This window comes from Mus musculus, chromosome 16, assembly GCF_000001635.26.
Source record: "Mus musculus strain C57BL/6J chromosome 16, GRCm38.p6 C57BL/6J".
Classification (NCBI taxonomy): Eukaryota; Metazoa; Chordata; class Mammalia; order Rodentia; family Muridae; genus Mus; species Mus musculus.
In genome coordinates, this window is record NC_000082.6 from 32,802,687 (window position 1) to 32,824,244 (window position 21,558).

Consider the following 21,558-nt stretch of genomic DNA (forward strand, 5'->3'; position numbering starts at 1 on the left):
CTTAAATGCCTGCCTGAGAGACCCTGTCTTGAAGAAAAAGTTGACAACAGAATTGGAGGTTACAACTCAGTGGTAGAGAGTTTGCCTGTGTGAGAGGCCTTAGGTTCCGTCACCAAGTTCACAGAGAATGATAATAAACAGGCCCCGTGTGTCCCCTCACTCTGCCACCATGGACACATTCAGGACTATGTGAATAGGATTGTGCGTGCGCTTTTCAGTATTTGGCTTCTTACATGTAACATTCTGTCTGTGAGGTTCACCAGAGCTCTTACGTATAATAATAATGCTTTATCCTTAGATGGCGGGTGGTTTTCCTTTGGAATTATCAACCACAACTTCTGTGGCCATTTTCTTATTGATGGATGTTTGGGTTTGGATTAATTCCAGTCCCCCACCCCCACCCCTCGCCCCGTCTTCTTAAAGTTGTTAATCACTCTATTACATATGTTTTTAATATATATTTCCAAGACTCTGTAGGCCAACTTGTAGTCCATGGGAAAGGAGACAGGCACACTGATCTGTTACCAGATAGATGCCTTTCAGACACATTCCCCAAGGTCTCTTAGAAGATCCCACAGGCGAAGCAACTAGCCAGCCACAGCTAGAGCCGACTGGAGGGTAGGTCTTTGTGCTGGCCCTCCCTCCATCCCTGTTTTATTTGCCTTACTCTAATCCCATTGGAGTTATGTTCCTAAATAAATTCCTTAGAGAAATTAAGCCAACACAAAACCATTAGCCAAGAGCTGGGCTCTGGGCCAACAGGGATCCTTGCTGCAATCAGTTGCCCAGAAACAAGGGTTCAGATTAGCAAAGGCCCAGACCAAGGCTTGGGTGAGGAGAATGGGGGATCCTGTTCAGCTGCACCCAAGAGTGGGTGAGGGGGATTAGCAGGGATAAAGCTGGAGGTCTGCAGAGCTTGGTGGTGGCAGGCCAGACCCAGTACTTTCACATCTAGTCTGTCGAGAATGGGAAGCCATTGATGGCCTCTCAACAGGGAGCTGGCTGCCCACCAGAGCTTCCGTGATGCAATCTGGCCAGAAGCCAGTCAGAGACCAGCAAACAGGAAAGAGCCACTGACCCAAGACTGTAGTCACCGAACTATCGTAAGAAGGGTGGGACCATGTGGCCATAGCATTAGAAGAAAGTCATTGGCAGAGGGGAGTAAAAGATGACCTGGTGGCTAAGATCCAGGACGTCCAATGCAGAACAGGGCGGGGGGGGGGGGGGGAGAAGGTGAATTACTTAATTAAAGGTTATTGCTTGGGGTTCTTACTTTCTGCTTTTTTTAAAACAAAAGAAAACAAAATGAAGAGGTCAGCTCGGTTACAGAAAAATTCCACCAGACCCCTCCCCTCCTGGAAGTGAAAGGTCATAAAGAACACAGGCACCCCTCCTCTCCGGAAGGGAGGGGCTAGTTACATTCCTCAGACCACAGGGAGGAGGGACCAACCACCACGACCACAGAGCTCGCAGACATTTTCCTTGACCATTAGCCACCTACCTCATTCCTTATAGATCAATCAGTTTAAAAGTCACACTGTTCTGCCAATCACTGCTTTGAGAACTGTATATATAAAGGCTCGCTGGATGGGCTGTGAGGGGTCATTCTCTCTCTCCATGTTCAGGGCGACCCCAGCATGCTGGATCAATAAAATTCCTCTTGCTTTTGCATCTATTCCTGTCTCCGAGTTGTTCACTCGGGTGTCTCCTGTAAGTTAAGGCTCGCCAGGGTCTTATACAACAACAGAAAATTCCAGGGTCTCATATTGCACAGGCTGGCCTTGAACTAACTATACAGCCAAGATGACCTTGAAGGTCTGATCTACCTGCTTCCACCTCCTCCATCTCCCTAGTACTAGGATAATGAGCAGGTGCCACCATACCTGATTTCTGGGGTGCTTAGCATTGACTACAGGGTTTGACATGCTTGGCAAACACGCCATCAACTAAGCTACGCCCCCATCTCCCTAATTTTCTATGTTCAAGTCATTGTTATATTATAATAAATATATCATAATTGTATATACATGTAATCGTCACAACACAATGAGCAATATTACGAGCCAAGTGTATTTTTGTAATTTTTATGGCTAATTCTGTGCACTTTTAAATGTGTTTACAACAATCCCAGGTTTCAGTTTTCCCCAGGCCAAGCCAATGTGGGGGCTAATAGGATGGCAGCTGAGAGACAGATACCCCTGGGCTGGGCCAGCCATGTTGGCCCCAACAAACCAAAGGTGACCTCTGTTCCATGGGTCCTGCTGGCCAGGGCTGGAGAAAGACTCAGGCTCTCTTCCTGATTCCCTTCATAGTCACCGAGAGTGGCCTTCTGGAGAGGCTGTGGAGGAGCTGCAGAACCTGACAAGCAACAAACCTCATCCAAGTTGCTGACATCTGTGGTCTCATACTCTAAGCATCTCTTGGGCCAGCAAGAGCAATGGTCTCCATGCTTGCTTTCAATGAGTTGTCCCTGCCACCCAAGCAGGCGGGCTCAGCAGCTAGAGGAGTCAAGTCCAGTTCCCAGGGAGCAAGTGCTCGGAGTCGGGGGGGCCCTCACACTCCTTCCTCTTGTGTAATAGCAGTGAAGGGTATCTCTCTATGCTGGGTTGAGTACTTTAGGGCCAGGGCACAGAAGGAAAGAGTTGGACAGAGGAGGATTTAGAACACAAGCTACCGAGTTTGGCACGATGCCACTTTCTGTACGACTCACAAGTTTAGAATATTTTGTGTATTTATAAATGGTGGTGGAGGAAAAAAAGAAAAGTTTATGATACGTGAAAATGAGATGCAATTCAAATAGAAAGCTCTGCCCCAGCTCAAAGGAGCCCTTCCCTCTTCCCCCTCTCCTCCCTTCCTCTCTCCCTTCCTTCCCTACCCCACTCCTTAGCATTCCTTCTAAGCTTTACCCCACAGTCACCTGGCAACATCCAGGTATGTTAGACTCACTATAAAATAGGGTCATTTGCCCCCTTCTCACTCTCTTAGCCTCTTACTGTCTGTCCCTTCTCTCCCCTTCCCTTCTCCCTCTCTCCCCCTCTGTGTTCCTAGCTGGCCTCTCCTCTCCTCTCCTCTCCTCTCCTCTCCTCTCCTCTCCTCTCCTCTCCTCTCCTCTCCTCTCCCCTCCTCTCCCCTCCTCCTCCCCTCTCTCCCTCCCTCCCTTCCTCCCTCCCTCCCTCCCTCCCTCCATCCCTCCCTCAGTCCCTCCCTCAGTCCCTTCCTCTACCCACACCCTCATCTCTGTCTACTCTCTCCCCAACTCCCCTGCCCACGCCCTAAATAAACTCTATTCCATACTATGTCATATGGTTAGTACTTCGGGGGAAGGGATGCCTCAACATGGGCCTACTGAGGCACCCCCTCCCATCTCACCATACTTCGCTCTACAAAAACATATCCCTGGTTCTCCTTTTTTTATAAATCCCCCCCTCCCTTGAGTCCTAGAAGAGAGGCAGGAATTCCCCCCACACACACACACCCACCCCCCACCCCCCCACCCCCGCTCAGGGCACTCACCATGTTTTGTACCAAATCTTGATTGTTCCTGGCTGAGTCGAGTGGCCTCTCGGTCCTCAGCACCATCTGTAGCACCATCTTGGGAGTGTGAAAGGCTGGAACACAGGGTGAAGGCCTTGTCTTCATCCGTGCTCCTCTCCCCCAGCCCACTTCTGGTCAACATCCCCAACACCTCTCTGAGGACTCTTCTGCTCTGACATCTCCAAGCAAGGCCAAGCGGCATACATAGAGCAAGAAAAGGTTGGGCCCACCACCTTTCCTAGCCTGGTTTTCACCACTGATAGCTCAGCCTCTCCCTGTGGGACCTAAAGAGAGGCTTGGGGGAGAGCAGCAGGTGAAGGGAGTCGAGAGGAACGTGAAGAAGTTTTGAGCGTGAAATGCATAGACTATAAGAACTGCAGGACCATCAGGATGTGGTGCCACCCACTCCATAGCGGCCACCATCTAAAGTCCAGGCTTGCCTCTGTGGGTTACAGCATCCAGCTGAGCCACGGGTGGAAGAGAGCCTGCATGCAGGTCACTGGAGTTGCAGAGGGTCTCGTGGTCTGGGCAGCAGTCTGATAGCACACGGCAGAATTTATCACAATAGCAGTTTCCTCTCTTGCAGCCATAATCCTCTCCGGGGCAGCAGAGAGGCTGGGGCTGGGAACAACTGCCTGGAGGAGAGGAGACATTTAAAAAGACAGAGGTTTTACAAACGGTGCAGGCACAAATGAACGTGCATGCATATGCCAAAGAGTGTCTTTGGATTCCTACTGAGAGGTTATTTCTTCACTGCCAGTGAAATGAGCCAATTCAAGCCAGATTAGGTTATATTAAAGGCAGGTTTATTGGGAAGCTGCTCTTGGGCAAGTTTGCTGACCCAAAGGATTGAGGTCAGGAGAATCTCCATGGGGAAGAGGGTGGGGAGAGAGAAAGGGAGAAAGGGCATATTAGAAGAGAAGAGGAAAAGGAAGAAAGGGAAGAGAGGCGAGAGAGAGAGAGAGAGAGAGAGAGAGAGAGAGAGAGAGAGGAAGAGAGGGGGAGGGGGAGAAGGGAGAAAGAGAGGGGAGGGAGGGAGGGAGGGAGAGGGGGGAGGGAAAGTGCAAAATGACTGAATTATATAGGGAAGAGCCTCTGGGGGAAGAGCAGCCCAGTCCCTTTGCTGGAAAGTTCAAGGATGGGGGCAGGGTATGCCAGGTAGACTGAAGGATGCTGGGAGAACCTGGAGGCCAGGTGTGCCTTGGTTGTTCCTCTATCCCTTGTCTGAAACCAAACACCTACCTCAAACCACTGACGGAAAGGCATCTGAGCCAGCTCCCAGGCCTGACTGTAAGTAAGACTTAACTGTGGTGCTTTGAGGGGAACGGGCACAAAAGGAAGAGCGAATCTCTGTAGAGTGGAAGCTAGGCACCATCCGTGTAAGTTTCGTCAGCTCTGCTTCCCTAACCATTTCCCTAAGTTGCTCAACTCAGTGGTTATCTGTTTATTAAACCACAAATAAGCAGGTGCACCTCTTTTAAGAGATAGGAAAAAATGAAACTGGGCAGGCGGGGGTGAGGTATGTTCCTGGAGAGTCTGGTTCATGGGACTGGGCCCAGATAGCTTAATTTTAATTTTAATGCTGCTTGCTTTCTTTTCAATTGATTCCTGTTAGCTTAGCACCTGCCAGGGGCCTTGTTTAAGGATAAACTTGAGGACTTTCAGAGTTGACAGGGTCAACAGAAGCTGGCCTTTGAAAGGAAGCAAGGCTGGGTGTGGCCAAGCCAAAGTGTTGTGAAAACAGGAGTCTGAAGTGCAGAGAGCAGAGGTCCGGGACCTCTCAAAGTAAGAGTGGGCAGGGCTGGGGCTCTGGCTGAGCCTCAGGCTCCAGTTCACACTCAGTTCAGGGGCCTCCTACTGGTGGCTTACTCCATCCCTAAGCCATCCCTCTTCTCAAGCATCTAAGACCAAGAATCAACTAAAGAGCAAGGGTGGGAGAAGCGTCCAAATGAAGGGTGGCCTTGTTTGTGAATCAGAGATCAATCCGATGGTGTTTACTTTACTGTGACTGATGGGCAGTGTGACACAGGATGGAATGGAGCCAGGCAGAATTAAATTGAACCAAATAGACCTGCATGCATTAAATACAAGAATAAGTTGCTTTAAAAGTTGCCTTAGCTCCATGGATGAGTGAACTAGGTCACAGAACAATTAATGCTTGTAAAAATGGATCGGAGCCAGAAAAGCCTGAAAGTCTAGAGAGAGGCTCTCATTCTATAGATGGAGGATGGTACCCAAAGCCATGCTTGAGCTGGCTGCAAACCTGGAGAAGCAGCATCTTTCTGGCTTTCCTATCACCCCGCTCCCAAGAGTGTCACACCTTGCCTGCACCTGCTTCTGAGCCTTGGTGTATGCTGTGTCATCAGCTTGGGAGGCCTGTCCAAATCCATTAGCAGAAATGGTTCTTACATATCAAGGTCACACTTGAACCCAGCCTTCCTTCAGCTATAAAGGAAAATACAGTCACGACATTCTCGGAAAAGTGGGTGAGACTGGAGAATATCTGTGCTAAGTGAAGACAAACACATCTTTTCCTCTACGAGTTGAGCCTAGATTTTAGTGACTGCATATGTGCATGTATGTGGGCGTGGGTGTCAGTTATGAAACTAGAAAGGGCACCATGACAGGGGGAGAAGAAGTCTTCAGGAAGGGTTGGGGAGGGAAGGAAAGAGAATAGTGAGTGGGATAATCGAATATATGTGACATGAAAGCAGGAAGGACAGGGAGGAGGGACAGGGATCTGGAGGAGGGAAATAGAAGGAGATTAAGGAATGTTAAATTTGTCTGAAAATGTCCTAATGACTCAGCACTTGGGAGGCAGAGGCAGGCAGATTTCTGAGTCTAAGGCCAACCTGGTCTACAGAGTGAGTTCCAGGACAGCCAGGGCTACACAGAGAAACCCTGTCTCAAAAAAAAAACCCAAAACCTAAAACCAACCAAACAAACAAATAAAAATCAAACATCGTAGCCAAGCGTGGTGGTGCCCGCCTTTAGTTCCAGCACTCAGGGGGCAGAGTTAGGCAGAGGCAGGCAGATTTGTACTAGGCTAGCCTGGTCTACATAGTGAGTTCTAGGACAGCCGGAGCTACATAGTGAGACCCTGTTTCAAAACAAACAAACAAGCAAACAAACAAACAAACAAACAAATAAAGAAACATATCACCAGGCACTCCCACAGACTGTGGGAGCCTGAGGAAAGAGAACCTCAAATCCATTGGCTGCTTGGACTACAGAGTGAGCTCAAGCCAGCCTGGGTAACTTAGTGAGACCCTGTCTCAAACTTTAAAGCAAGGTAAAAATGTGAAGAACCCAGGGTAGCCAGGTTGGCTCCCTCTAGAGCAAGGCTTTGGCAAGTTTCTAGAGAAGGTGAGAGTGGTGTGGGGTATGGAAGGGGGTGTGGAGTGTGGGAAGGGGGTGCAGGGCAGCAGAAAGGCTTGGGAAGAGAAACCTTTATTGAATTTCCTGGGCTGGAATGATGGCTCAGCAGTTAAGAGCGTTGGATGATCTTCCAGGGGACCCGGGTTCAATTCCCAGCACCCATGTGGCAGCTCACAACCATCTCTAACTCCAGTTCCAAGAATCTTCTGGCTTCTGGGAGCACCAGGAACACACATAGTGCACATACATTCATTCATACATACATACATACATACATACATACATACATACATACAAACAACACCTCCCCCCACACGCAAAACAATAACAACAATAAGAGTCATGGATTTCCTGCTGTACTTCCAGGTATATTTTTAGCCATCCTGATCAACTAGTGGGTGGCGGCTGATGGACCAGGCTGCTGTTCATCTGGACCTGGGCTTTTTACGCTCACCATCCCTCCTAATCCCTCATGCCTCCTCCAAAAGTGTACACACCAGAACCACCTCTGAAGACTCCACAGCCTTCCCAAGCAGGCTCCAAGCTTGCTGCAGAGACAGCTGTGTGGACACACCCAGAAGCCACACCAAGCACATTTAGGATACAAGTGATGTCTGAGTAAGTGGGTTACCTGATCAGATCAGTGAGTGGGTTCTAGCCATCAGAAGGTGGCGTATCTGACCAGAAATAAATAATATTGATTGACTAAATGAAATGAGAACAAACACAGGGTCTCTTTGACCTCTCAAATAGGGGTCAGCTCAGTTCTCCTCACCTGCCTTCTGGTTTGGAATCACAGGGCCCAGCCACAGCAGGAGGAGAAAGGCAAACCACATGGCTTCAGGCTCAATAGATGCAGAAGTGCTTCAGGGATCAAGGTCCAGCTCCAATAGCTACTCACTGGAGAGCACTTGTCCAGTGTCTCCACACAGAGGAGGAGCCAGGTGACACCTGGTGATTGGCAAGGGGGTGGCACCGTGGCTGTGTGGCACAGGTGTTTCAGCTGCTGGGATTGACTTAGCCAAACAGAGGTAATTTTTATATCTTTTTATACCCACGCTCTGGGAAGAATCTGAAATGCCAAAGTGGCAGAGGGCCTCCGTGCGTATCTGACCTTCCCATTTTATAGACAAGGACACTGAGGCCTGGGAAGACAAAGGATACTTTGGACTCACACAGTTTAATATGGAGAGCTGAGGTGACAGCGCTGGTCCCCCAGCTCCCTGTCCAGTGCTGTCCCAATCAAAATGAGAGATATAGTAAGAGTGGTCCCATCAGCTACAGCAATGAGCGGGGCACCTCAGTTCCCTTGCAGAGACCCTGCGCCTGGCAGAACTGTTACAGTTCTGACATAAAGCTGAAGGTTGAGGCAAAGTCATCTCAAGGTTAAGGGATAAAGAAATTTTCCCTTAGCTCCTATTTAAAAATGCAAAGAATCGACTCTGTTGGGCATTCAGAAATGACTATGATTTGAAATTGGTTACGTCTTTGGCCCAAACAGGTTCTAATCAATCCCTGAATGCATCAGAGGCTCTGCTTTTGAAGGGATGGTGGGTGCCTAAGACAGAGAATAGCCACTCCTAACCCCACCCTGTGACCTTCCACTGGAAGCTGGTGAAAACACTCACCCTAAATCTGGGCCACACCTGGCAGCAGCCCTCGGAAAAGATCACGGACAAAGCAGGGGTTTGGGGTTTTTGGTTTGGTTTGGTTTTTTGCCTGCCTACCCTCATTCTTGCTGGCAAGTTCATCTATCCTGCTGCTGAGACATTCTTTCTCTATTAGAGCCCACTTCTTTGGGACCCCATCACAGGGTGAAGACCAGCTGAGACAGCCAGCCTCATGGATGGAACAACTGCCGGATTCTTGGCCTTTCCATCAGGCAACAGCCAATGCTGGACTAGCCAGACCAGAGCCTGTGTGCCATTTTAATAGATCCCATTTTAATATACATAAATTCTACCAGTTCTGTTTCTCTAGAGAACTCTGATATAACACCCCATTTCTCTCTGGCATTTTTACTTATGCTTTTTAAATTTATATTTTAGCTATCATAGGGGAGGGGGCACGCATACACACACGCATTTGGATGCCAAAAGACTAGTTTTGAGAATCAGCTCGCTCCTTCCATCATGGGTTCTGAGGCTCAAACTCAGGTTGTTAGGCTCACAAAGTGAGCACTTTATCCTCTGAGTGTCCTCACCTGCCCCTTCCTACCTTTATTAGATTTTTTTGTTTGTTTATGTGGCAACAACAATCACCAGGTAAAGACATGCAGATAAAGCAAATGGCGGTATGCTGAGCCTGACAGGACAGAAGGATGGAAGGAGCCTGGGCCGCAAAGGAATCACTATGTAAGCAAACCAGAGGCATCAATTGGTGTGCTTCCCCTGGGGCTCTTGAAATGTTAGGAAAACAAACTGTCTTTTGTCTGGTGTCTTGGTAGGGTTCCTGCAATGTGTAGCTGGAAGCATAATGGTATAATAATAATCTTTAAAAGTGCAGAAGCTGGGATGGAAAACTGGCTCTCAGGGAGCCAGTGGCCAAGAAGGCTATGATTTAGCGAGACCCGCTCTCTAAACTAGCTAATAAAATAGAAGAGATCTGTCTTCTCACAGCCCCAGAGGTCAAAGTCATACACCATGTGTCAGCAGGGCTCACTCCATTATTCTAGATTTGTTTTTAGAAACAAATTCCTTGGGACTTTCTACATAACCGTGACATCTGCAAACACAGATCTATCTCATTTCCTTTTCCCACCTTTTTAGAGTGGCTAGAACTTGTTTCACTGTGATGAGTTAAAGTGTTGAGAGTGGACAGCTTTCCTTTAGTCCTACTATTGGGGAGAAAGCATGCGGCTTAAGTATAATGGGAGCTGCAGGCATAATACTCATATTCCAGTGAGCTCATCGACTTCTCAGGGCCTTGGGTTGGGTTACATGAAGAGACACTTTTTTTCCTTTTAAAGACGAGGTTTCTCTGTGTATGTAGCCCTGGCTGTCCTAGAACTCACTCTGTAGACCAGGCTAGCTTTGAACTCACAGAGATCTGGCTGCCTCTGGTGTCTTGCCTCCACTAGTTCTGGGATTAAAGGTGTGCACCACCACTGCCTGGCTAGAAGGGAAATTTTTTTAAAGATTTATTTTATTTTATGTATATAAGTGCACTGTAGCTGTCTTCAGACACACCAGAAGAAGGCATCAGATCCCATTACAGGTGGTTGTGAGCCACCATGTGGTTGCTGGGATTTGAACTCTGGACCTCTGAAAGAGCAGTCAGTGCTCTTAACCCCTGAGCCATCTTTCCAGCCCTAGAAGGGGATTTTTTTTTTCTTCTCTCAGAGGTCTATGGGTGTCGCCCTGATGACTTCAACGGGGAGGGGGGGGTGTTTCCATGTAGTAGAAGCAAAGACTTAGGTGTGGCTTGTCTAGATGATTTGACTATCTCTTCACCCATCTTGCGGGGATGCCTCCCTTGAGAGCCCAAGGGGAGGAAGAGAGAGAAAACAAGTTGGGTATAACATCTGCAATACCAGCAGATGGCGCCACCAGCACAGGACAGTGTCCTTCCTCTCTAAGAGAAACTGCTTGCTGCATCGCTACTTCAAATATTTCTCAGGCATCCAGAAGGGCCACACTGCGAAGAGTCCACTCGGGTTACCCCTCCAGATGGCACAGGGACCCTCGGGCCTACGTATTTCTAAGGAAGTGGGAATAGGAAGGAAGTAGTATTTGGCTTAATTGAGGGTAGCAGATGTTCAGAAGTTGGCAGAACGTGCAGTCATTGTTTTGGAGGTGTTTGGCCATTAAAGAGGAAATAACTTGGAGGAAAGTAAACTTAAGAGATAAATATTTTTAAAATATTTATTTATTCCGACTTTTAATTAATAAATGTTTGGTGGCTGAATGTATGTGCATCCCACATATGCAGGGCCTGTAGGGGCCGGAAGAGGGCGATAGATTCCCCGAACTGGAGTTAGAGTAATTTTGAGCTGCCACGTGTGTGTTGGGAACTGACCTCAGGTCCTCTTCAAGAACAGTGAACGCTCTTAACTGTGGAACCATCTCTCTAGCCCCAGTCTGGATTTTTAAAATGGAAAAAAAAAACGTGTCAACACTTTATTATTAGTGCCTCTACTCTCGGTGAGAAGTTAAACACACAAGAAATGGCCACAAGAGATGAAGCCAAATTCTCCCAGGAGAGCACTTCATTTTCTGTGCACATTGGTCTATGGAATATTTTTGTTTGGTTTATTTGTTTGTTTATAAAATAGGGTCTGGCTATGTAGTTTGTGCTGGCCTGGAACTCAGAATCTAGTCTCAGCCTCTGGGGTGCTGGGATTACAAATTGCACCACCACACCCAGCTGGCTGGGTGGGGTCGCCTTCCAGTCTATTTGGCTTTTTAGCACAATCCACAGAGGCTTCTGCATCCTAGCCCCTGCAATTTAGCGACAAGGTAGAAGAATAGAGATGTGGCCTGGCACAGAGGAGCTCTGGCAGAGTGAGGAGGGCATCTGTTCTGGATGCCACCATTTCTTTGTGATGTGGGGTAAATGAAAGGATCCGTGGAGTGGCAGTTAGGAAAGGTTTGGGGTGGTCCCTGTTAAGAATGGAAAAGTGGGGGACTGGAGAGACAGCTCAGCATTTAAAATTGCATTTGGCTCCTGTTTGGTCCCAGTGCCCACAATGGTACTCAAACTACTAGTAACTGTAGCTTTAAAGGATGCTATGCCTCTGCCACTGGCACACACGCGTGCATATTGCTTCCCACCCCTCACAGAGTGCACACATACTTTAAAATAATAAAAAGGAATCTTTTTAAAAGAACAGAAAAGTGAACCTTCTAGAGACAGTAGACAGTAGCTTTGGCCTGAAACCTAATGTGAGAGACCATGATTTAAAAAGAGATTATTCCACATCTGTGAGCGTCCTTCCGCAGCACGGAAAGTGAAATTGGGAAGTTCCAGAAGATGTCACCAGGGATAGCGTAGACATGGGGAAGTGGGATGGAATGGCAGGAACTGACTGGGCGGTGTGCAAGGAGCTGGACTTCAGGTCACAGGGATTGAGGTGAAAGATCTTTTCAGAGTGGCCACCTTCACCGCCTTGAACGCTGGGTGTGGCTGGGCGCCCCTTGGCAGCGGCAGGTGAAGGAGGCTCGCGCATGCGTGGAAATCACTGCAGCGAGGGAACAGTACCAGCTCCCTGATCTTACAGCACTGAGGACTTCCAGAGAGACAGAGCTTTATCAAACGAGCCGGGACCCCCATACGGTGGAAGCAGAGAACCAACTCCTGCAAGTTGTCCTCTGAGCTTCACATATGCACAGTGGCACAGCCCTCCCCCCTCCCCCCCCCAATGAAAAAGATAATTAAAAAATGTAAAACCAAGCTGGCGGGTGGAAGTGAGAGGCTTGCGTTTCATTTCGTTTTGTTTTAACGACCAGCTGACCCTTTGCAACAAGGGACACGTTTCCATTGCCTCGGAAAGTGGAGGTTCTAGAGTGTGGGCTCTTTATAGCTGAAGAAAACAGCAAAGGACCTGTGTCTCTTAAAAGTGACTTACATGGTCAGAGTTTGGGGAAAGCACTGTGGCCTCTCATAACTGTGACCTTCTGGTAACGTGAGCAGAGGGAGTGCCTGGGACGGAGGACCTGTGCATTCCTGGATAACTTGAGCTTGGTCTATAAAAAGGAGACTCCGCTGAGCAGCTAAGCCTCAAGAGACATAGCAGGCGGGAGGGGGCTGGGGAGAAAGGACAGGGTTGAGTCGTGGGGGAGGGGAAAGGCATGTTTGCCAGTTCAGTCCAGCTGCAGGTGAGGAATGTGACCCTAGGGCTCAAGTCTACATAGCAGCCATCTCTCAGACTTATAAGGAGGGGGCAACTGTGAGGGGCAGGCACTCCAAAACTCACTGGCTCCGTGTATTATAGCCCCACTCCCCACCCCCACTTTTTTTTTTTTTTTTTTTTTTTTGAGACAGAGTCTCTTTGTCCTGGAACTCTCTATATAGACCAGACACCAGGCTGACAACGTTGACTGCTTCTGTCATGGAAAGGCCAATACATTATCCTTACTGGAATTAGTTGCCTGTTATGATTACCAATTTTCCTTCCCTGCGTGTAACACTTCTATATGAGCCACTGTCCATGGACTTATGGGATGCCTTGTCCACTCTCATGGTATTCCACACAGCATTGCTTCTGACCAAAGAACTCACTTCCCAGCCAAAGAGGAGCAACAGTGGACCCCATGCTCACGGAACTTCACTGGTCTTGCCATGTACCCCACCATCTTGAAGCAGCTGGCCTGATAAAACAACGGAATGGTCTTTTAAGGACAGTTACAGAACCGGCTAGGCAGCAGTAGCCTCGGGGGGTGGGGCAGTGTTCTCCAGAAGGCAGTACATGATCTGAAACAGCATTGGGGTAAGTCGTACTGTTTCTCCCATAGCTAGGACTCACAGGTCCAGGACTCAAAAGGCAAAGGTAGGAGTAGTTTCATTCACCATCACCCTGGTGACCCACTAGCAAATGTCTGCTTCCTGTTTTCACAGCCTTATGATCTATTGACCTAGAGGCTTAGGTTCCAGAAGAAGGTGTGCTTCTTCCAGGAGGCAAAGCAAACATTCCATTGAGTTGAAAAGTCAAGGCTTCCTCCTAGGGCTGGAGAGATGGCTCAACGGTTAAGAGTGCTGTTGGCCCTTCCAAAGGTCTTGAGTATAATTCTCAGTTACCACATGGTGGCTCACAACCATCTATAATAGGATCTGATGTCCTCTTCTGTCATGCAACTAGAATACTAATATACATGAATAAATAAATAATGTTAACAAAAATGAAGACTTCTTCCTTACCACTTTGCGCTCATGATGCTTTTGAGTTAGAATAACAAAAGAGTTACAGTTTAGGCTCACAAATAAGTTACAGTTTAGGAGGAGTGACGATCCAGACTACTAATGGGGAACTGGATGAATAATGACCCAGGCCCTTTACAAATGAAAGTATGGGTCACCCCTCCAGGTGTCACAGCTGGTCTTCTGACTAAGCTGGAATCCTGAAGCGGTTCTAACAGATGCTGGCAAGAAAGTAAGCAGGTGAAGAAGAGTGACCCGTCTTCCATTGTCCTTATGTAAGCCTCCAGCAGAAGGTGTGGCCCGAATTAAAGCTGTGTACCATCATGCCTGGATCTAAGCTATTCTTTACTTAGAACTTGCTCTATCCCAGGCTGACCTTGAACTCAGAGATCTGCTTGCCTCTGTCTCCAGAGATTAAAGTCCTGTACCACCTTCCCTGGGCTTTTCATGGCCACTCTGCCTCAAGATTCAGATCAAAAGCCCATGTCTTCCAGCCACAAGATCTGGATCACAGGTGTGCCCTCCATTTCTGGATTGTAGTTCATTCCCATATAGTCAAGTTGACAACTGGGAATAGCCATCACACCAGTTCCAAAAATGAGGGTTGTAATTGACATTAGCATTTCTGTCTTATTTGGTTAAGAATGTGTTTGTGTACACACACACACACACACACACACACACACACACACACACACATTAAGCAGATACTTGCATTTTCTTTCCTGTATTTATCATGGAATATAACAACTAAGACAATATCAGGAGTTAAGTATTATAAACCTATGTTATACTTAAGTTCTGGGACCCTAAAGGATTTAGCATTTCTTTAAAAAGGGTTTATTTATTTTATGTATGAGTGCACCATTGCTCATTTCAGACACACCAGAAGAGAGCATCAGACCCCATTACAAATGGTTGTGAGCCTCCATGTGGTTGCTGGGAATTGAACTCAGGATCCCTGGAAGAACAGTCAGCGTCCTTAACCACTGAGCCATCTCTCCAGCCTGGATTTAGCATTTCTTAAAGGACTTTACCACCCATTCTGAAGGGGGAAACATACAAATTATGATTGTATGTGGGATAGTTATATCACGTGGGGGAGGGGATTGTGACTTGTTGCTGTTTTTCTTTGGAAATTAAGCATAACATAAGGAGATGTTATTGGGCATCAAGCTGGCAAGGGGTGGACTTATGTGGTTGTCAACTTGACTAGAATTGAAGGAAACTTAGAGCTAAGCTGCCCTGCCCACTTGCAAGGGCTTTTCCTGATCAGGGTATCTGAAGTGGGAATGTCCATGTTAGGAGGGCAGCATCTCCTAGGAGTACCCAGCAAAGTGGGGACCAAGGAAAAAGCTTCAAGTTTGCATCTCACTGCTGAGGTCAGCCACTCTGTTGCCATGTCACGGCTACTGATATTGCTACACTCCTTCACTCATTATTAGAACACAGACTGCCATTATGGACTGAAGACCAATGGTCTCCAGGAACCCTCCAGGCCTCTAGTACCTGATTGGAACTCCTGGGGTAGCCAGCCTTGTGTACATGTCAGCCCAAATCATGTAAGACAGTCCACTGAACCCCCTCTAGTATCTATTCATCCTTCCTATTCGATTCTTCTAGAGAATCCTAACATGCCTCCAAAGTTTTAGGAATCAGCTCTAGCACTGGACTTCCCAGTGTCATGGCCACACTCGCTACTGGTTTCTCCGGCCTCTTAGAACTCAGTCTTCTCATTTATCTTGGCATAACACAGTGGTTGAAGGTGGAGTTTTGGAGCCAGGCCACCCATATGTGGATCTGGGCTCCACTACACTAGCTGGAATGTGTTGAGTACATTGCTTAAACTCTCTTTGCCTTAGTTACATGTTTAGAGTGGAAATGATGATGCAGTCTATCTCAGTGGGTATTCGGGAGGGTTAACAAGTCAGCCATATATAAATAATTTAGAGTAGTGCCCAGGACAAAGAAGGCACTCCATGTCTAATACTTTTACTTATGTGCTCCTGTCTTAATAACTAGATAGTAGATCCCTAAAAGGCAGGAATTGCAGCCAAGCGCTCTGTTACAAACTATGAAAAGGATCGCACACCCATGGCTTGAATCACTTTAAGTCAAACAAGTAAAGTCAATATTTTCATAATTTGTGGCTGATTTCAGATACTGCCTTTGATTTTTGCCCTCTCCCAGTGAGTGCCAGGCTCTCTCATCTATTCCGGTGAGTGCCAGGGGTCGTCTCTGACCTCTCCCAGTCAGTGCCAGGCTCTCTGCCCTGAACTGAGGTCATCTGGCTTTTAAGGTCAAACAAGGATTGATGCCCGATCACTGTCAGGGTAATACATTCTTACTAGGGTTGATGGTAGGGGAGGCAGCTTTATAGCTCCAGGTTGGGAAGAGGGAGGTAGCCAACTCCTGTTGTCCTCATGTTTGAGGTATCTGGGGGAAGCCTCTTTAACCCTTCCTCCGTAATCCTGGGCCTTTATGGTCCCACAGGCTCCTAGCCAGGAGGCCACAAAGGTTGCCCACCTCCTCTGCCATGACTCGATACAGTACACCTGCACACAGTGGAGGCCACGGGAGTACACAGGTAGCATGGTCAGTGTCACAGTGAGTGACTGTTCAGATTAGTTCCCTTTCTTTGGGGTGTTCCTGTTATTCAGGGTTGAGGGTTCAGCTCAGCTGTTACTGTGTGGCCTGCCTTGCTGGCCGCAGGCTCAAGGGAAAGTCTATGAATCAGGAGTCCTGGGCTTCCTTAGTCCCTGCCCTTCCTGACCAGCCCGATTTTTCCCTGAGATTCTGTACGTGACCCCGTCTTTTCAATATGCTGTTCCCAACCTTCTGTTCTCTGCTTAAGAACGTTGAGACAGAGCTGAGCAGAGCAGACGGGCTCTCTCTTCTTTCTTACACGTTCTTAGGTGGTGACAGTGACAATCCACTAGACCAGTTCCTTGTAACCTCTTCAGAGCTTTATCAGAGTCTCAACCCTCTGCTCTGCCCTTTCTCTGCAAAGGATGCTGGCATTTTGACCAGCCACTCACTTTGAATAAAACTCTTCATCGGCTTTCCCACTGGCGAACTTGAGGGATCTTGGTGACTATAAACACTCTTCCTGGTTTGTAGTTGTCTGTGCTTCGCCCTCTAAGGATGGAAAGAGCTGTCTGGCTTCCTGCAGTCCTTTATAAGCTGCACCATGGGGCTTGACTCTAATGACACTCATTTGCCTTCCAAAAGGTCTTATCTGAAGACCTCACTGGGATAAAGCCTTCAATATAAAATCTAGGGTAACACAAACGTTTTGTCTATCGCACCAATTCTGAATATAAAGCCTAAAAGTGCTGGAAATAGAGGCATACTCCAGTAATCCCAGCACTTGGGAGACGCAGAGGCAAATGGACCAGTACAGTTGTTCTCAGCTATACAGCAAGTTTAATATTAATTAGCCTGAGTGGTGTGAGACCTCTTTTAAAAAGGGGTGGTAGGTATGGGAAAATTACACAGCAGGTAATAGCAATGGCTACGAAAGACTGATGACCCAAGTTCAGTCCTTGGGTCTGAAACTACCTTTCAAACCCATTTGATCCCTAGAATCTATGTAAAAAGTTGGATGTGGTGGTGTGCATCATCTGTAACCCAGCGCTCCAACACTGAGATGATAGGAAAATTACCCAGAAGCCTGAGGGCCATCTAGTCTGGGGTATGCAGCACAACAGACACATCAGAGACCTCCCACTCAAAAAAGGAGGAGGGTTCATTCCCCAAAATTATCACGTGACCTATACAGGCGCCTGCATTCACAAACACTGTTTTAAATGTAAAACTGTAATTAGCTGTGACGGGTGCACATTTGTAATCCCAGCATCTGGGGGCTGTGGCAGGAGAATTTTGAGGCCAGTGTGGGTTACAAGACATAAACAGAGCCAGGCATTGGGGCGCACACCTTTAATCCCAGCACTTGGGAGGCAGAGGCAGGTGGATTTCCGAATTCAAGGCCAGCCAGGGCTACACAGAGAAACATAGTCTCAAAAAAAAAAAAAAAAAAACCCCAAAAACAAACAAAAACCTATAAACAAATCCGAATCTGTAAGTCCTTTTCTGTTCTTGTCTTGTCCGGTCCTCACACAGGCCAGCTCCTGTTTAGAGATTTTGGCCTGAGCCCCGATCTGGGGGAAGGACTTGCATAACCACTCTTAGGAATGTCACCTTTCTCTGGTCCTGGATTTGTTTGAAATAGCATTTTATCTTTTCTTTGTAGCCATCAGTGGAGATTATCGCCAGCTGTCCCTTACAGGCAGCTGGTTCTACGGTTCCCGAGACCCGTCAATGCTCAAAATCTTTCATATAAAATAGCTTAATATTTGTAGGGAATCTACTCGTATCACATCTTATTCCTATCATATATTTATCTCTATCATATATATTTTAAATGTCTATATAACTCATAATAGCTAATAGAATGTAAATAGCTACTACAGTGTGTTCTTAAATTTGTGGTAGCTTTTACTGTATTTTTTCTAAATATCTTGGCTTTTTGAGCCTCCCAAGTGCTAGGATTATATGTCACCATGTTCAGCTTTTTAACCAAGACCTGCAGGCACAGATGGCTGACTATCCATTCACTTTGGTGATTTCGTGCAACATCTGTGGGCCACACAGGTGTTTTACTTCCTTATGGGAGGGCCTGTCTCCACTTTGCTCTCTGCTCTAGCCCCGCAGACTACCACAGACATTGGTGTGTAGTGGGTAATGGAATATTTGTTGAAAGTGAATGAACAGGAAGAAGCTGGTGAGACCCCAGACAACTGAGAGAACAGTCAGCATTTGTGCAGGAGTGGGAGGAATGGAATTCGATACAGCCAAAGAAAAGGACAATCAACAAACTTGATGTCAGAAGTGTGAACTGACCCCTTCCTATGCCAGGAAGTCAGCTTTCAGAGCCGAGTCACCAACGGTAAGGTTTGCAGAGATAAATGTTGGTTTTAGACCACGGTGGGAGATGACAGAGAGACATCTAAAGAGCCACGTGTATAGTGTGTGATGGTGTGTGACCTATCATCCCAGCAGAGGCAGGAGGATTCCACGTTTGAGGCCAGTCTGGGATACATGGTGAGACCCTGTGTTTAAAACCCAACAACAATAACCTTAATAGAACAACTAACAAAAGAGTCACGTGGAGGAGAGTCCACAAAAATCACAGGAATTTTCAGATGCAGTCGCTTTTCAGTAAACACACAAAACCATTCCACAGTCGTCAAGGCAGGTAAATAAAAGGCAAGATTTATTTTCCTTAGTTTATTAAAGATGACCATGGACTGTCAGGATGTGCGTAAATTACAGCAGGTGAGAATCCAGTTCTAAACACAGGTTGTACACAAACAGCGTTTTCATTTAGACTCTTGCTCCTTTTCTCTTCGGCAAAAGCTCTCCAGCCCTCAGCAGAGGACGAAGGGCCCCTTAAGTGCAGAGCACTTGGAGCTGTCCCCTCTGTACAGAGTGCTGCTCCCCTCCCTAAGCTCCATCCCCACCTCCCATCAGTGTAGCAGGGGATCCTCAGATACTGTAAGTGACAAAGTGCTTTCACCACACCCCCTGCTCCGGCTCCTCAAATAAACAGACATGGGTATTTGGTGAGTAATGACAGCGGACTCAGGAGCTCTAGAAGGTATGTGACCTAGAGGGATGGGGTGGGGTGGGGAGGTGGAAAGGAACAGGGACGTCAGTGAGGCTGCTTGAGCCTTTGTAGACTGGGAGCATGGGTGGAGTCTCCTCCAGTGTGGTGACTTCACTGAGCAGCTGGACGGAAGTCAGCCAGGAACTGGACCTGGAGTCAGAGTCTGTCTCTGAGGTCTGACTCAGTGATAAGTGAATTGGGAGGGATTTCTAACCAGCTCTGCAGAACTGGCTCTGGCCTCGGCTTTCTGCCTCATCGACTACTGAGAGCAGTCCCAGTCCATGTAGTTGTCAGATCCCAAGTGTGAGGCAGAGGAGCCACACCTTGGAACTAGCCTGGCATGCTCCCTCTTGCTCTGCTGGAGCTCAGCTTGGCTGTTATGTCATGCCCCTTCTGCCTCTCTGGGAGATCCCTCGTTCCCTCTAAGCACAGCTACCTGTCAGCTTCCATCAACAACATGCAACTCCATTTGACGGCTTGCGACACTGCCTGGACCAATGATTTTACTAGCGGTCAAGTACAGGAAGCCACAGGCCAGCTCCAGAACAAGAGGGCTGTGGATTAAGTTCACAGAACTGCCAGGCTCTGAGAGGCAGCCCTGACCAGTGTTTACCGAGGTCGGTGCTGCAGCAACTCAAACACCACCACCATCATGTGCAGCCTAGTCCAGGGCAATTCCCACAAAAAATGCACATTAGGTGATAGGGGAAGAGTCTATTAAAATTAGTACCATGAAATGGATGGTTTGACATAGATTACAAAGCTGAAGAGTTAGTTAACTGCATAAAGGTCCTGTTACTCTGAGCAAACAGACACATTCACAAACTGCCAAGTGCTTTACTTAGTGCTACTAGTTGGCTGGCTTCCCCCAACTCTGAGAAAAGAAACTAAGGCAAGAGATCAGCCAAGAGGAAGGGCTGCAGCTCTCTGGAGGAAGGGGACAGAGAATGGAGTTGGGTCATATCAGTACTGGAACCACAATGACCACATAGTCGTACAGAGCAGTAAGGAACCCACTATTCAGATGGTGGGAGGGGTTTCTATCCTCGCCTTAGGTAGCATCAGGGACTTGCCTGAGCATGAAGCACACCTGCACTCACGATAGTTAACTGAGAGACTGACCACCCCGGAGGAGATGCCTATCTGAAAAAGCCGCCCCTTAAGCACCAGCTGTAGCCGCACTTATAGGCTTGTGGCCTGACCTAAGACTCGGATCTGGTCTTTGATCCAAGCCCACCAGAGTACACAAACCAGCTTGTGCCCACCTATGCCAGGAATATTTGAAACAGGGAAGTCATGGTTGCCCTTTGAGATCCCGAAGATGCTAGAACAAGGATGGTTCTGTTCCTACCTGCCCTGCCCCCCCGTATACCTAAGTGGCCAGACAGAATGCCCGTTGTATACCCCCCTTCTCTCCCGTGACTCAGGGCACAGTCTTAGTCTCTGTTAGGACTAGGCCTAAGAAAAGACCATTCTCCTGCTTCAGCAGCAAAGGAGAAGGTCGCTGGCTGAGAGAGGCCTGGCTCAGACTCTGAGGAACTAAGTCAACAGTGGGTATGATCGTTAGCTGCAGCTGTAACCAGATCTGGTCCTAGTAGAAGAGGCCGAGCGGGTCAGAACTGGGTCTCGATGTCCATTCCCCTGACAAAAATACCCAGTGCCCACAGACAGCTGTCACAAGAGACTGGATCCATCAACCAAGAAAGGTTGCCTACACTTGGACAGCAGACAAGTCATAAAAAATGACAATATATATATATTTAAAAGGCCCCACCTTCCTTGAAGGTGTGGCTCAGTCTATATCTGACCCTCGCCAGACCCTTACACAAAGGGCTTAGTGCATTCCTCAGGTGGTCTCTAGGACGGTGGCCTCTAGAGCCAAGGCTTCTGTGGGCTCCTCCTCATAGTCAGACAGGTAGGACTCCAGGCTCTGCTTGGCCAGCAGCTCCCGTCGGGCCTGCAGCCGCTCACACCGGGGGCAGCGTCCAGACTTGAAGCAAGTTTTATGGTAACACGCTTTACACTCTGTTCATTCCGGTTGAAAAGGAGAGAGAAGAAAATGATTCGTATTATCCTGGGCTGGAAGCAACTCCCTACTACAGCTGCTCCTCCTCACCACAGCT

The 21,558-nt window shown here is 47.8% G+C and overlaps 2 protein-coding genes across 9 annotated transcripts in view; both read right to left on the reverse strand.

Annotated features, from left to right (window-relative positions):
- Window positions 1-2,201: 2,201 nt before the first annotated feature.
- On the reverse strand, window positions 2,202-7,760 carry Smbd1 (somatomedin B domain containing 1). Its single transcript, NM_001256309.1, has 4 exons — window positions 7,688-7,760; window positions 3,975-4,169; window positions 3,514-3,608; window positions 2,202-2,358 (listed from the first exon to the last, which is right to left on the reverse strand). Exons 1-4 carry the CDS (start codon window positions 7,746-7,748, stop codon window positions 2,284-2,286), a joined length of 426 nt encoding a protein of 141 aa, NP_001243238.1. The 5' UTR covers window positions 7,749-7,760; the 3' UTR covers window positions 2,202-2,283.
- Window positions 7,761-19,015: 11,255 nt separating this feature from the next.
- Window positions 19,016-21,558, reverse strand: part of Rubcn (RUN domain and cysteine-rich domain containing, Beclin 1-interacting protein) — a 56,028-nt gene continuing 53,485 nt past the window's right edge. For 7 of the 8 annotated variants that reach the window (XM_030248897.1, XM_006521655.4, XM_006521653.4 and 4 more), the window contains one exon: window positions 19,016-21,460. In XM_030248897.1, the coding sequence (XP_030104757.1) occupies window positions 21,282-21,460 (179 nt within the window). In that variant the 3' untranslated portion in view covers window positions 19,016-21,281. The remainder of the gene's footprint in view (window positions 21,461-21,558) is intronic. The other variant, NM_001374776.1, reaches the window with a different exon arrangement.

Bases quoted from the DNA above. Each gene is read 5' to 3' on its own strand.
- Smbd1 (NM_001256309.1), bottom strand. From the start codon at position 7,748: ATGTGGTTTGCCTTTCTCCTCCTGCTGTGGCTGGGCCCTGTGATTCCA. The intron at 4,170-7,687 runs GTGAGGAGAACT...CCTCTCCTCCAG, and splicing joins GATTCCAAACCAGAAGGCAG to GCAGTTGTTCCCAGCCCCAG. The intron at 3,609-3,974 runs GCAAGCCTGGAC...CCTGTGTTCCAG, and splicing joins GGATGCTGTAACCCACAGAG to CCTTTCACACTCCCAAGATG.